Source organism: Pongo pygmaeus, chromosome 4 (genome assembly GCF_028885625.2).
Source record: "Pongo pygmaeus isolate AG05252 chromosome 4, NHGRI_mPonPyg2-v2.0_pri, whole genome shotgun sequence".
NCBI classification, from domain to species: domain Eukaryota; kingdom Metazoa; phylum Chordata; class Mammalia; order Primates; family Hominidae; genus Pongo; species Pongo pygmaeus.
The window spans coordinates 11,527,953-11,542,633 of record NC_072377.2 but is presented as its reverse complement, the minus strand read 5'-3'; the positions used below and the strand labels follow the sequence as shown (position 1 = coordinate 11,542,633).

Here is a 14,681-nt window from a genome sequence, read left to right as displayed (position 1 = left end):
GGAGGAGGTGGAGAAGCAGAAAAGATAACTATTGGGTTCTGGGCTTAATTCCTGGGTGATGAAATAATCTGTACAACAAATCCCCATGACATGAGTTTACCTGTGTAACAAACCTTCGTATGGATCCCGGAAATAAAGGTTTGAAAAAAAGAATTTGAGTTTAGGAGTTCACACATCAGTTTAAATCCCTGCTGGGATCCTTAGGAGCTGTTTGGCCAAGTTTTTCAACATTACTAAATCTGTTATTCCCCATCTATAAAGAAGAGATTTGTGATGGTTGTGAATTAACTGGGCCTTGGTATACAGGAAGCACTTAGTAAATAGCTGTACTGGTGAACGAATGTAGTAGTATAGTGATAGCAAATCCTGGAGGACATAACATGAGAACTTTTTCATTGTATCTGTTTCCTGGCGCTGTCATAACAAATTACCACAACCGGGTGACTTAAAACAATAGAAATTTATTCTCTCATGGTTTTGGAGACCAAAAGTTCAAAATCAAGGTGTCAGCAGGGCTGTGTTCTCTACAAAGACTCCAGGGTGGAGTTTCCTTCCCTCCCTCTTTCAGGTTCTGATGACTTCAGGCATTCCTTGACTTGTGCCTGCATCACTCCAGTCTCTGCCCCCATTTTCACATGGTCTGCCCTTCTCCATTTTTGTCTCTCTTCTATCTCTTATAAGCACATGTGTCATTGGATTTAGGGCCCACCTAGATGATCCAGGATGACCTTATCTGAAGATTATTAACTTAATTACACCTGCAAAAACACTTTTCCCAAGTATGTTACCATTCACATGTCTTAGGGTTTTGATGAGGACATATCTTTTGAGAGAGGGGGGCCCTCTGTTCAACCCACTATCAATATGGAAGTATTTTTATCTGTGTATAAATCCATGGCATGTAAACACTTAAAATATTATACCACCTTGAGAATTTGTCCAGCCTTAAAATATAGAAGATTGAAGTTGTGGGGAGCCCTAAATTAATAATGGATGATTAATGAAAATAGTATCTAGTGTTTTTCAAAGTTAGAAGCACGCAAGGATCATCATGGAAGCTTGTTATGCCATGCAGGCTCCCAGCCTAATCCGTAGACTTTTTCATCTTGTAGGTTTCTAGTAGGGCCCCAAAATACATATACTTAAGAAGTGCTACAGGTGATTCTGACACAAGTAAGCATTTGGAGTTACTCAGAACCCATATGCCTGAGTTCTAGTCTAGCTTCTGCAAATAACCAATGGGATTGATCTTTAAACACTAGTAGTTTGATATTCACATTCTGGAAAAGTAACGATCCATAGACTTCTTAGAGGATTAAAATAGCCAGGACAACTATGGTTCAGATTTTTGAATTGGTGATTCTTGAATGATAAGATGGGGCTACTTTATATTAAATTCCACTTACTAAGTAAACCTGTCCCATAATTTTTAAAAGGTTTTTATAATTTTTAAAATCATTTTTAAAATGATTTCAGGATTACATTTCTATTTTAAGGGCTAAACTTTGTAGTTAGATGTTACTGTTATATAATGTCATCTTTTTGTGCAAGAAAGAGTTGCATTGGACTGAATTTGAAATATTATCGTTTCGTATATCAATATTGTCTACAGCTCTCATCATTGTAAAACCATTGTCCAGTTTCCTAATATGGATTGACTCAGGGGCAAGATACCCTGCAACAGTCACATGTCTCTTAATGGACTACTCTTGTTTTCCTTTACGCCAGTCATGGCCTTTCTGAACATTGATTTATACCCAGAATTCCCTTTTTCTCCGTAAATGTGTTCAGAACCCACCTCTAAGGTACAGACTAAAGGTCTACAATCCACGTGCTGTTGTGAAACTAATGAACTATTCATAGAAGCTGCTTGAACAGAGTAAAATATCACGAAATAAGTGTACAAAAATCATTCTCAAAATGATGTCTTTCAGGAATTAGCATGTAGATTTCTCACCAATTATTTACATATAAAAAAGGGGCATGTAGGAAGTGTTTGCCTACACAATGGAAGAATTGCTCATATTTAGAAACTATATATTTTGTATTTAATAAATCATTCAAAATAAATCTGTTACCTATACAGAGCCACTCTATACAGTATCTTTGGCATATGTATATGGACAACCCTTTCTGTCTGGGTCATTTTATAAGATGTATTATTGAGACTTTTGGAAATGCATATTTACTTGGTGGTAAAGTGTTATAATTTTTAAATTACTTAAACTCTTAATAATCAACTAAAGGGAAATTTTAATGTGATATGGCTAAAGGGAGGCAAAGATTTATTTCACCTCTCTAATAAAAAAAGGGATAGTTATTTCCTTATTAGACTACCTTACAAAGTCTACATGATCCTATTCTAAATTAACTATAATTGAGTAAAACTGCATGTATATAGAAGCTATTATAAAGAATGAGTCTAACAGATTGGGCTTTGTAGAAAATGAGCTCTTCTGAAAATTACTGAACAATGTCCATTTAAAACATGCTAATACTCGTGAATCAAAAGGGATATACAGCAAATGGATTAAAATTAAAATTGTATCGAAGTGGAATCCCTTTTCACAGTAAGAAATGAAAGGAAATGCCACGGAGCCACTGTTACTACCCTAATGTGCCTTGTGTCTTAGATTTTAGGGTTTTATTTTTCTTTTCTAATCAATGCATTATATCTCTGTATTCTCTTTTTTACAGTTCAGCAGAAGAGCAGTTTCAGTGGCAGTCACAAGGTAATGTCTGTCTTATTGATGAACACTTACACTTCTACACATATCTCTACTGATGACTTTTCTTATGAACTTTAGAATGAGACTTAGAAAAGTAATAGGAAGACATCCTGATAGTAAAATTAGATGAAGTTGTTATGATAGCTCACAATTTATTGAGAGTTAAATCTTTCAATTCTGTAGTAACTATGCTCTTCAAGGGTACATGAAATTGCTGACCTTGGCTTTAATGTTGGTTGACCAAAAATTAAAATGGAATAGCTAATGAAAACTTCATAGAGGTAATATATTTGACTAGGATATTTTCCATGATTAAATGATAACCTAAATCTTTAAGAATAATATACCATGTGTTTGTTCATCACTTTAAAATATTTTATTTCAGATGGTCAAAAAGATATTGAAGATGAGCTTACAACAGGTCTCGAGCTGGTGGACTCCTGTATTAGGTCACTACAGGAATCAGGAATACTTGACCCACAGGATTATTCTACAGGTGAAAGTAAGTCACGTGGCAGTTATACTTGAAGATAGTTGAAATATAGGAGTATTACATCATTATTTCTAATATCATTACTGTTATGAGCCATATCAAATGAGAATTTTAGGATATTTTTATACTTGTTTTATCCACTTCACTCCATCCCGTCTATTCCCTTCCCACATTATCCCACCTCAATTCACATTAGAGTATAAACTCTTTTAAGTCAGTAGTTGGCATCTAGTTTTTGCACTAATTACTGACATACTGGTGATTCTCACTGTTCTCTGGTATCCTTTTCAATATCTAGACTACTGCATTTTATGAACTCATCATATATTTTATAGTCAACACAATGTCTGCCTTAAAATTAACTATCAATGTTGGCCAGGCACAGTGGTTTACTCCTGTAATCCCAGCACTTTGGGAGACCGAGGTGGGCAGATCACGAGGTCAAGAGTTTGAGACCAGCCTGGCCAATATGGTGACACCCCATCTAAACTAAAACTACAAAATACTAGCCAGGCATGGTGGCGTGTGCCTATAGTCCCAGCTATTCGAGAGGCTGAGACAGGAGAATCACTTGAATCCGGGAGGCAGAGGTTGCAGTGAGCCGAGATTGCGCCACTGCACTCCATCCTGGGCAACAGAAGGAGACTCCATCTTAAAAAAAAAAAAAAAAATTACCTATCAATGCTTTACTCATACAGATCACTGTTGGCAGAAATCATAAAAAGCAGCAATTATATGACAAAATAGGAAAAAAATTGGTGTACTCTTAGTATTATCTATTTAGTACTATGCTAAGGTACTATGCAATAAATTCTTACATTTCTGTATTTAACCATCTTGCATTGCTGTATTAATTCCATAGAACATTTAAAGATCACTTTCTCTCCACTTAATGACATATTTTCCAACCAGAATGGTTGTGGCTTAGGAGTTGAAATGAACCTCCTTTAAATAAATCATAAAATTCTTTTTACTTATTTTAATAAAATTCCACAAAAGACTAAAAATTTCATCATTAAAATAGGTATTATCCTGGTAATACATCAAAAACCAGTGAAGCATTTTATTCCTTAATTTAAAAAACAAAATTTCCTCCAATACCCACTAAGCTTTGTCATGCAAAAGGAAGACATAAGGATAAGATAAGATAGCAAACTGATCTTGAAAACCATTTATTTTACAGATTAGCTCATTTTTTCTATAATCTTTGTACTACCATTACTCTTAGGATAACATTGTTGTGTATACACAGATTTACTTATACCCATATGCACCCTCTCAATACAATTCGTGAAGAAAGATTGGTTGGTATTATCCTTGTTCTCTGTATTTTATATTGAAAAATGTATAATTGTTACCTCTTTTACTCATAGTCATTAAATATATTTCTCTTGTAGGGACAGCTCTAGTTAGAACACATTTAATTAATATTTGAAACACATGCACTCATCTTATTAGTGAGTAAGAAAAGCAGCAACAGAATAGTTTGCCTTGTTGGGAAACAGGGAGATGATAGTGGAAATCTCATTTTTTATATAATAATATATTTGATTATGAGTTTAGGAGAAGGAGTAACATTTAATAAATGGAAAGTACAGAAAATGAGTTAAAAAGTAAACAAATTAAAATAGAAGGGATAATATAGGTATATCAATCTAATGCTGCATGTAAGCATTCTAAATTGTCCTCTGAAAAGAATAAAAGTTCAAATTTGCAGTAAAGATAAAGTAGTTATGAGTTATTCATATCATTTAATGAAATAAGTGTTGAAATTAAAGGAATAATCAAAGTAGTGCCTGCAAATATAATCAACGCAAAGAGTGGGATTGGAAGAATAACGTGAGATAAATTGGAATTTAATACAGAATCACTTAACAGGGCCAAAGATGGGAGTTATGTAGTGAGCTGTCTTAACTTATAAAGCTGTGTTAAGCTCGTACTCAAATCTAATGAACATGTGTGCACCAAACAGCATAGCATGTGAATATTAAAACAAATGTTACTAAAAATAAAAGAAATTAATGAAAAATATTATTGTGAACATTTGAATGCACGTCTCATGAATCAGACAGAATGCTAGAAGGGAAAGCCACAAAATGTTGAAATAACAAATTAAGATAACCATGTATTAAATAACTTTTAAAGGGTTTATTTATTGCACGATAGTATATGTTTGTTACATATGTCCAAGGAAAATTTATAAAAATTGACCAGCTACTAGAAGATAAAGGCAATTATAAAAGTTAAGAAGTATGGAGGGCCATATTCTTGGACAAAAATCTACCAACACTAAAAGTAAATAATAAAATTGTAAGCAAAATGTAATAATATTAAAACTAAGAAACATACCTCGGGATATTTACTGAATCAAATGGAAATAATAAAGGAAATTGCATAGTATTTACCAAGCAAATAAAACAGGAACATGTTTTAGTAAAAACAGAAGTATGGGGAAAAGAACACATTCAGAGGATATCTTAACTTCATTATTAAAAATAGAAAACAAAATAAAGAATGTTGTACTTATTTGGGGAAAATCTTAAAAGAGCTAAATAAATAGCAAGAAACTAGTAAGATGGACATGATAAAAGTAATGCAGAGATAAAGTGATATAAAGTAAAATAGTCAAAGATAAATAAATGCTAGAAGAGATAAATAGAGGGGATAAATAGATGATTTTTTTTCTGTAAGTCAAATAATAGTACTGAGCTTTCTTAGTTGAGAAATTCTGTTACATACAAGGAAAATAGAAAGAAAACTTTTTAGCTTTCACTTTAGTTTGCCTGCAAAATATATTCAAAAATTACCTAGAAATGGTTTATAATAGGGAAGTTAAAGGCTCCAGTATGGTCTCTCCAAACATATTTGGTAACCACCAAATATTTATTGTTCAGAAAGATTAGTCACTTTATACTGTCACGTACTGAATTATCTTATTGAAGACTTGTAGGATTTTAGTTGATAATTTCTTTTGAAAGCTCCTTCATCCTGCTTTGAAGAAAGGAAAAGAAACAAAACAGAAAAGAAACAGGTGGTAAAAGTACCATTCGAAAGTTTTATGCGGAAGGATTCTGACCCACAGTCACATAAAGAATATTATTATTCTTAAGAACCATTTGCCCTTAACATCTTCAGAGTCACCTTGAAACTGAACTAACTGAGTAAAAATTAGGAAAATAATTTTAACATATTGGGTAGATAACTATCATTTTGGGGATCAAAATATTGCAAATTTTAAGTGTTCAGAGGATCATAAAATAAAAATCTAAATTGCTCTGTGTATATATATTAGTTAGGTTCCAGATGAGATATAGATTTCTATTCAAAAGAGTTTAACTGAACAGAATTCAATTAAGGGACTATTTATGAAGAGGTGGGCAAGATTAAGGGAACAAACAGTGCATGTTGTAGTATTCAGGCAGTGGAAGACAGACGCTCTTACCACCCTTAGACCCTAAGGGAAATTGAGGAACTAGCCCCAACAGAATCTGGCAGCAAGGGGGGAATCAATGTCATAATCTCTTTTTCCTCCTGCCCCCGATCTCCTTCTCCTGCCTCCCATTGGCCAAACCCAACCAGAAGCCAAACTGCAAGACATCCTTGTCTGTGTGAAGGACTAGCAGAGAATGAGTGTACAGCACTATCAGCACAGCATCCTCCTCGATAGTGGAACAACCGTATACCATAATTACCTCTCACGTGTAGAAACATAGCAAATAGATATGCAGTGGCACATTGACAGATTTCATCTAATTAGGAAAAGCCCATCAGATTCTGCCAGTCAGTGATTATTCAATCAATGAATTCATTAGCTATGAACCAGCTAATGCTAAATTGGACCTGGCACCCTGCCCTTGAGAACCAGTCTCTTAATCCTCACTCAAAAGGGACTAAAACAAGGCTAAATACTGTCTAAACTCAGTCTGGAAAAGTTCTAAAATGGAAAGCAGTCTCGCTCCATGAGTGCATAGTTCTTAATTTGTTTTATTTAAAGCTTTTTGCTATTTGTCTTTCAAAGGTCTGATTAAAATAAAATTTGAGTCACAGTATGCATCTTCTCGACCTCAAGACAAGCAGTAACTGCTCTGCTATGCCGGTTTTATTGGGTCATACAGTTACCAGTGTTTTCCAACACTTTGTGTATTTCTAACATTGCTATCTGAAACACTTGGTAAACCATGTGCACAACCTTTGCCACCCTGCCTCTTTTTTGTGACTACTGGCTGTGTAATTTCAATTTTAACAAATATGTGTCACTGAGTCACTAGGAGAATTGCTTCAGAGACTGCTATCGCTTGAGTGGAACAAAACAAAACAACAAAAAATAATTTACCAACAGAAGCTTGGGGCCATTAGCTTTCTACATAATGAATAATGTGACTTGAACTGCCTAGGACCAAGTACTTTCTTTAATCTATGCATGCTTTTAGATACAAACTCAGAAATAAAGGTGATTATATCTTAGCCAGTAATTCACAAAAATATTGTCAGTCAAAATAAGAAATAGAAAGGATAACCTGGAAAAAAATAACTCATATGTTTAACCACAGATTATTAATTTGTTTAAATATTGTATTTTGCAATAGTAATTATTTTTTCTGTAGCATATTAATGAATTGAAATTCTGTCATATTTTAGAAAATTCCATTATTCAATAGGAAGAAAATCTTCAGAGCTAATATATTCTGAGTGTTATGGTAAAAAAGTACATATTATTATAAGTTTTCAAATCCGAATATATTTTTAAGACTCAGGAATCAATCATATATGTTACCATTCTAAGCAGGTGAAATTAAAATAGAATAATCATATATAGTTTAACAGAGGCAAATATATTATTCACTGTTGACTTACAGTCTTATTTTATTTTGATTACTGTGAATATACTTAATTTACAAGAGATGTTTGAGAGATCAGGTTATTTAAAAGCTATAAAACCTAATTCCATATGTTCTCATGCAATAATAATAATAAAGGTGGGAGGCATCCTTGTGAAGTGAATGTTTTCATAATTCCTGGTAAGCATGACACCAAAAGATGCAGAAGAGGTCTTAGGAGAGTAAATTTTTCATGAAAATCATTGTAATCAAAATGATAAATCCATTAATCAAATTGGCTCAAAAAATAAAAGTCATGGTCAGGGAAAAAGGGCTGTTTTCTTTGTTTTGCTTTCTATCATAGTGGAAACCAGGTCCTCCGATAGACCCAACAGGATAGAAAACCTTCCTTATCCCAGATGTGCCCAAGAACTGTCACCTGGCCTTAGAGACCCCACATCCTGAAAGCATGTCTGAGTCAGTTGAGCTATCCTAATTGTTCATTCCCTGTGAAATCAATTTATCATATGCTCTTTGGTCCAGTTTTGTTTATTTATTTATTTATGAGATGGAATTTTGCTTTTGTTGCCCAGGCTGGAGTGCAGTGGCGCAATCTCAGCTCACTGTAACCTCCGCCTCCTAGGTTCAAGCGATTCTCCTGCCTCAGCCTCCCAAGTAGCTGGGATTACAGGCGAGCCCCACTACGCCTGGCTAATTTTTGTATTTTTAGTAGAGACAGGGTTTCACCATGTTGGTCAGGCTGGTGTTGAACTCCTGACCTCCAGTGATCCGCCCGCCCATCTCCCAAAGTGCTGGGAGGTCCAAGTTTTTAAAATACAAACAAGACTGTTCTTTCCAGCGGTTTGTCATGGTGTCCAGGTCTAAAGTTGGCTGATGCTACCATTCCTTTTGAAATTCACTTACACTCACTTTCCCCCCCTACCTTGGGTGTATGAAATTAATGGGAGGTTAGCAGTAGCAAAAATGGAAGGTGAGGGCAAAAGCTGAGGGAAAACACATAGGTGGCCCACAGGAAATAATAAAATCCTTCAGGAGGCTGTAATTATCCTCCCTTCCAGAAAGTATTTCTACCCGTTTCTCAGCTGGTGTTTAATTCTTTTTTTTTTTTTTTTTTTTAATGGGGTCCTGCTCTGTCGCCAGGCTGGAGTGCAATGGTGCAATCTCATCTCACTGCAACCTCTATCTCCTGGATTCAAGTGATTCTCCTGCCTCAGCCTCCTGAGTAGCTGGAATTACAAGCATGAGCCACCGCTTCTGGCCTAATTTCTTTTTCTTAGGTTTCACTTAGATTTCCTTATACCATGTAGATGTTTCAGAAGCATGTTATACCTTCTCTAACAAGGTTGCCAGCTCAGAGGCAAACCTAAGAATTTAAGGAATAGGCAAAGACATCAAGTAAGAAGAGCTCTTTAACCACACACTTAATATGAGAAAACAATGCAAATTTCTCATTAAAGACATCATTCCCACTTGAGTTAAAAGGATCTTCTGGGATCAAGCACCATGTATGTAGAACCTGGTGGGAATTTCCTGGTCTTGAAATTGTCAAGGCATTGTAGATTCCCAGAACACAAATATGAAGATTAGATGAAAGCTGCTGAAAGTGAGGACAGTTTCAGAGCCGCCATAGGTATGAGAAAAAGCAAAGAGGTTGCCAGCCCCAGTGAGAAAGCCTTAGAATAAGCAGACTTTTCCCCGGGAGGCAGAGGAAGGAGAGGACTCTCCTGGTAACATATTATGAAGATGAATTGAGGGATTCCCCCAAAAGTTAAAACATACAAATACTGGCCAGGCACAGTGGCTCATGCCTGCAATCCCAGCACTTTGGGAGGCCAAGGCAGGCAGATTACTTGAGGTCAGTAGTTTGAGACCAGCCTGACCAACATGGTGAAACCCCATCTCTACAAAAACTAGCCGGGCATGGTGGAGCACCCCTGTAATCCCAGCTACTTGGGAGGCTGAGGCAGGAGAATCGCTTGAACCTGGGAAGCCGAGGTTGCAGTGAGCCAAGATTGCCTCACTGTACTCCAGCTCCAGCAATAGAGCCAGACTCTATCTAAAAAAAAAAAAAGAATACTGATACTGATCAAAGAATAAGGCACTTGAACAGTAACTGATGTAACCAACTCTAAATGTACTGGTTTTTATTATATCACTGTAGGCACAGGTGGATGTTCCAGTCATTTATTTTGTTAAATGTATGTATTAACCACTTATTAATGGCGGGAACGAAGGGTCTCTGTCCTTGTGGCATTTACATTCTAGTCAGAAAAGGCCAAAATCAACCTTTTCAATACTGGAGGGCCAGATCGATAATGGCTTTGCAGAAGGACAAAGCCAGGTCAACAGTAGAGTAGAGCACCTTTTCTCAAAATATACTTGGGAATTCCGGGGTCTTCGGGGCCCCTGATGGGGACTTTCAAAGTCAAAATGTTTTCATAATAATACTAAGAGATACTTGCTTTCCCATTCTTTTTCTCATACGAATGTTGTTGAAGATTTCCAGAGACTATGTGGCATGTAACAACGCCATGTCCCTGACAGCTCTGGGAACCTGTGCTGCGTATTCTTCTGTTGGAAACATTTTGAGTGATTAGCATCCTATATACCCAGATAAAATAAAGCTCTTTGGAGTCCTCTATAATTTTGAGGGTTAAGAGACCAAGAGTTTTGAGAACCACTAGAATAAAGAATGATCGAGGGCCAGGAAATCCTCTATTGTGAGAAGACATTGAATCAGAGACCTGAAAGAAATGCACCAGCAAGCCATGCAGATCACGGGGGGCGGGTGGGGGGGAATGTGTGATGTGTGGCAAATCAAAGACTGGTTCTTTAAACCCCTGTGTTCCCATTCACAAATTGTAGTGTTTTCTGAGTTTCACTTTTAAATTTTATTTTTTTCAAAACCGATTTGTGTTAATGTTTTATTTATTTTTGCAAGTACTGATAGTGAGAAATATGAATATATCAGATCCTCTTTAGACTATGAAGAAATATATAATGTTTTTCTTTTCCTTGTGCTACATTAATTTTTAATGGCAAATAATCTAAAGACAAAACTTTGTAAGGTGTAGTTGGGAACTGGAGTGAGCGAGGAAAAGTACAGTTCTATGATTACAGTATCATGTGCAATCTCACTCATGATAAAATTCTTTGGGTACACATTCCAAACTAAAGTTATACATTTGAGAGTTATTTTTATGATAAATGTCAGTTTGCTCATGTCTTCCATTTTACACCGTTGTAAAGAAATTGAGTGACCTTGCAGCCATACAAAAGGATGAGTTCGTGTCCTTTGCAGGGACATGGATGAAGCTGGAAACCATCATTCTCAGCAAACTAACACAGGAACAGAAAACCAAACACCGCATGTGCCCACTCGTAAGTGAGAGTTGAACAAAGAGAACACATGGACACAGGGAGAGGAACATCACACACTGGGGCCCGTTGGAGGATGGGAAGGAAGGGGAGGGAGAACATCAGGACAAATACCTAATGCATGCAGGGCTTAAAACCTAGATGATGGGTTGATGGGTGCAGCAAAGCACCACGGCACATGTATACCTATGTAACAAACCTGCACATTCTGCACATGTATCCCAGAACTTAAAGTAAAATAAAATTTAAAAAAAAAGAAAAGAAGTTGAGTGACTTACTGTGTAGTGCAAACACTTGACCAATCCGATATATATCTATCCACAGTAGTCAAACTTGGAAAAGCATACTAATTAAGCCAAGAATATTGGTTAAGTCTAAATCAGTTTAAAAACTAAATAGGTACTTCTATATTCCTGGGACCATTAACATTTTAATTTCCACATAAAGCATTACACATTGAAAGCAACTGACCAGAAGAAATAGATATTCTGGAGACAGAGGCTTAGAAATGAAATTTAAAAACACACCTGCCCATAGAACAACTACATCAACTCTGAAGCTTTCTTGCATAACAAGCCCCTTGGGCTTTTTCTCTCAGTTCATTTTTGGAATGGTAGATGGGCTGAGCCACTATTTTTAGGGGACCTCCTCAGAGAAACTCCTCCAAATGAGCTTTATAAGTTACTAATGAAGATCAGGAGAAAACAACCACTTTATCACCAGTAGCTACCTCTTACTCTAAGTAAATTTGTAAATGGGCAAGTTCTTCCAGAACCCATAAAGGTGAAACTGCTGCTACAAATGAAATCATTAGTAGTGAAATTTAAACAGAATATTTTTATTCTGCAGTTAAGTCTGATCAAAGTGCTTTGAACCTATTTAAATCAGTTCAGTAATTTTAGAAATAATCAACAATTTTTCTCATTGATTTTGTAATCTCCAGTAACCGTTTTGTACATAAATTCTACCATCTGTTTCCTTTATTCTTACTTAATATTTACTATTAAAATATTAGGAGGTGACATTTAAGCAGCAGTTTAAGTTTGAGAATGAGTTTTGAGGTTGATGGAAAAAAGAATTTCAGGCTGAGGAAACGGAGAACTGTCTCTAAGTGCCAGAAGATTTTAGCTTCTCATCTATTTGCTCTGACATTAGTTTTGTTGTCGTTGTTTTATTGCATGCAAGCCATTTTAATGAACTGTGCCTTGTATGTTTTGTTTGTAAGATGAAAGCTTGCAGGTTGTTGAAAGAAAACATAAATGATGTGTGGGACAGTCCTGCAATAAGGTTTTCAAGACCAAAATATCCCAGTGAAGGTTTTATGATTATCAGATCATGTGGCTATGCAATTAGATAATCAGATAATAATAACTGATATTTATATAGCAGTTAAAATTTTTCCAAGCACTTGCACATCCATTATCTCCTTAGGTGTTCAAATTTGGAAAGATTAAAATTTGTTGTGACAGAATCATGAAGTGTGTTTAAGAACACACATTCTGAAGCCAATCTGCTAGTTTTTTTTTTAACCCCAGGCCCACCAGTAATTGTGAGGTCTCAGTTAATGGATCCCTCAGTTCCCTCAACATCAGTGGGAATGGTTGTACCTTCCTCACTTAGATGTCATTAAAATTCAATGGGTTAGTAGATGGAAACTACTCAGGACAGTCTTGGAACTTCATAAGTGCTCAAAAAAGGTTAACTGGTCATTACTGTCACTGTCATCATCATCTTTGTCATTATCATCTATGATCATATAAATATGAAGATGGGCTAGAGCCCAGGTCTGCGGACGTCCAGTCCTGGATTTTTTTCAACATATGTTCAGATACTCCATTAGTGTGGTTGTGACTTATAGAATAACTCGGGAATGCCACACTGTAGACCTCTGGCCTCTTCTGTATTATTACGAAGTATATTCTTTAATTGAAGGTCTACTGTATTCTGAAGCAGATGTTCAGCTAAAGCAGGCAAATATTAGCAATTCCAGATAAAGTCTCTTTAAAACTATGCACACAGAACAAGTGCACATAATCATGGAAACTCTAAAATACTCAGTTAATCTGATCAGAAGGAGCTGGCCATATTGTGTCTGTGTTATATAGTGTCTGTATTGATATGACCTATAAGTGGGTCTGAATTTTTATGCAGAAAATTAACATTTCAACCTCTATATCTTCTGAGATTGATTTTGTCCCACGAGTAGTGGACAGCGAGTTTCCTCTAGCTGGCACCTGGAAAATCTGTAAGGAGCAGTTCACTGGAGAAGCACCAAAATCTGAGACATGAAGATTTCTCCTGCAAACAAGTGGATTTCTGTTCACCCAGGACTTTTTCAACCTTAAACTGCTGACACGTATATATGACTTAAAGAAACAGTGCTTTGATATTAAACAAAAACAACTTTTGGACTTGGAGACGGAAGATAAGGATCCAAGCCTCTTCATGTCACCATGTGTGTGACACTGGCTGACAATTTAACCTCTCTCTGCCTCTGCCTGTACTGCTAGGACAAAAATGAAGATCATGCAGTTTTTTTCACAGGTTGCTGTGTAGTCTCTAACCAATTCATACATGTGAAAACATATTGAGACATTTGGTGTTACACTCAAGATCCTTGCTTCGTGTATCTTCTTAGGATTAATGGGATCAACTTTGTAGTTCCCTTGGAATATTTTCTCTCTATCCAGTTAAGACTGGTGGGTTTTGTTCAGAACAAAGACAGAAGACTGTCTTAAGCATTATCAATGTATCAGGAAATGGTTTTACCTTCTCATCCTGGCTCACAGGGGTGATTCATTTTGGGAAAAGCATTGGGCTCAGTTCTGAGGACTGTTCCATCATGGAGAAGGGCCAGATGGTCAAAGAAGTCACTGTGACCCCTCAGGTCGGCGTCTTGAAGGCAAATGGGACCATGGCTTCTGCTCTCTGTGGCCAAGAAGGACATGATGATCCACTGTTGTTCACAGTTCAGATGTCTTCTGGAAATCATTGCATTAAAGACAATAGCCTGTTTCCCTGGGTGAAATGTTAGAGTCCAGCTTCTTTCTCTTCTTCTACCATTTCTTTCCATATCACCCGCATCCTTCAGGTCATAGATTCCATAGGTTCAGGACCGCAGCCTCGTTTTACCTCTAGCCCAAGCAAGGCTTGATAAAAAGTCAAAAGTTCCAGAGGAAAAAAAAAACATAATTTAAAGCCCAAAACTATAAATGCTTTTTAAATCCTTGGCAAATTTGTATT

At 36.2% G+C, this 14,681-nt stretch overlaps 1 protein-coding gene across 3 annotated transcripts in view; it reads left to right on the top strand.

Annotated features, from left to right (window-relative positions):
• CTNND2 (catenin delta 2) overlaps positions 1 to 14,681 on the top strand; it is a 948,689-nt gene that overhangs the window by 495,894 nt on the left and 438,114 nt on the right. For all 3 annotated transcript variants that reach the window (XM_054488747.1, XM_054488746.2, XM_063664666.1), the window contains 2 exons: positions 2,698 to 2,732; positions 3,115 to 3,231. In XM_054488747.1, coding sequence (XP_054344722.1) covers positions 2,698 to 2,732; positions 3,115 to 3,231 — 152 coding nt within the window. The remainder of the gene's footprint in view (positions 1 to 2,697; positions 2,733 to 3,114; positions 3,232 to 14,681) is intronic.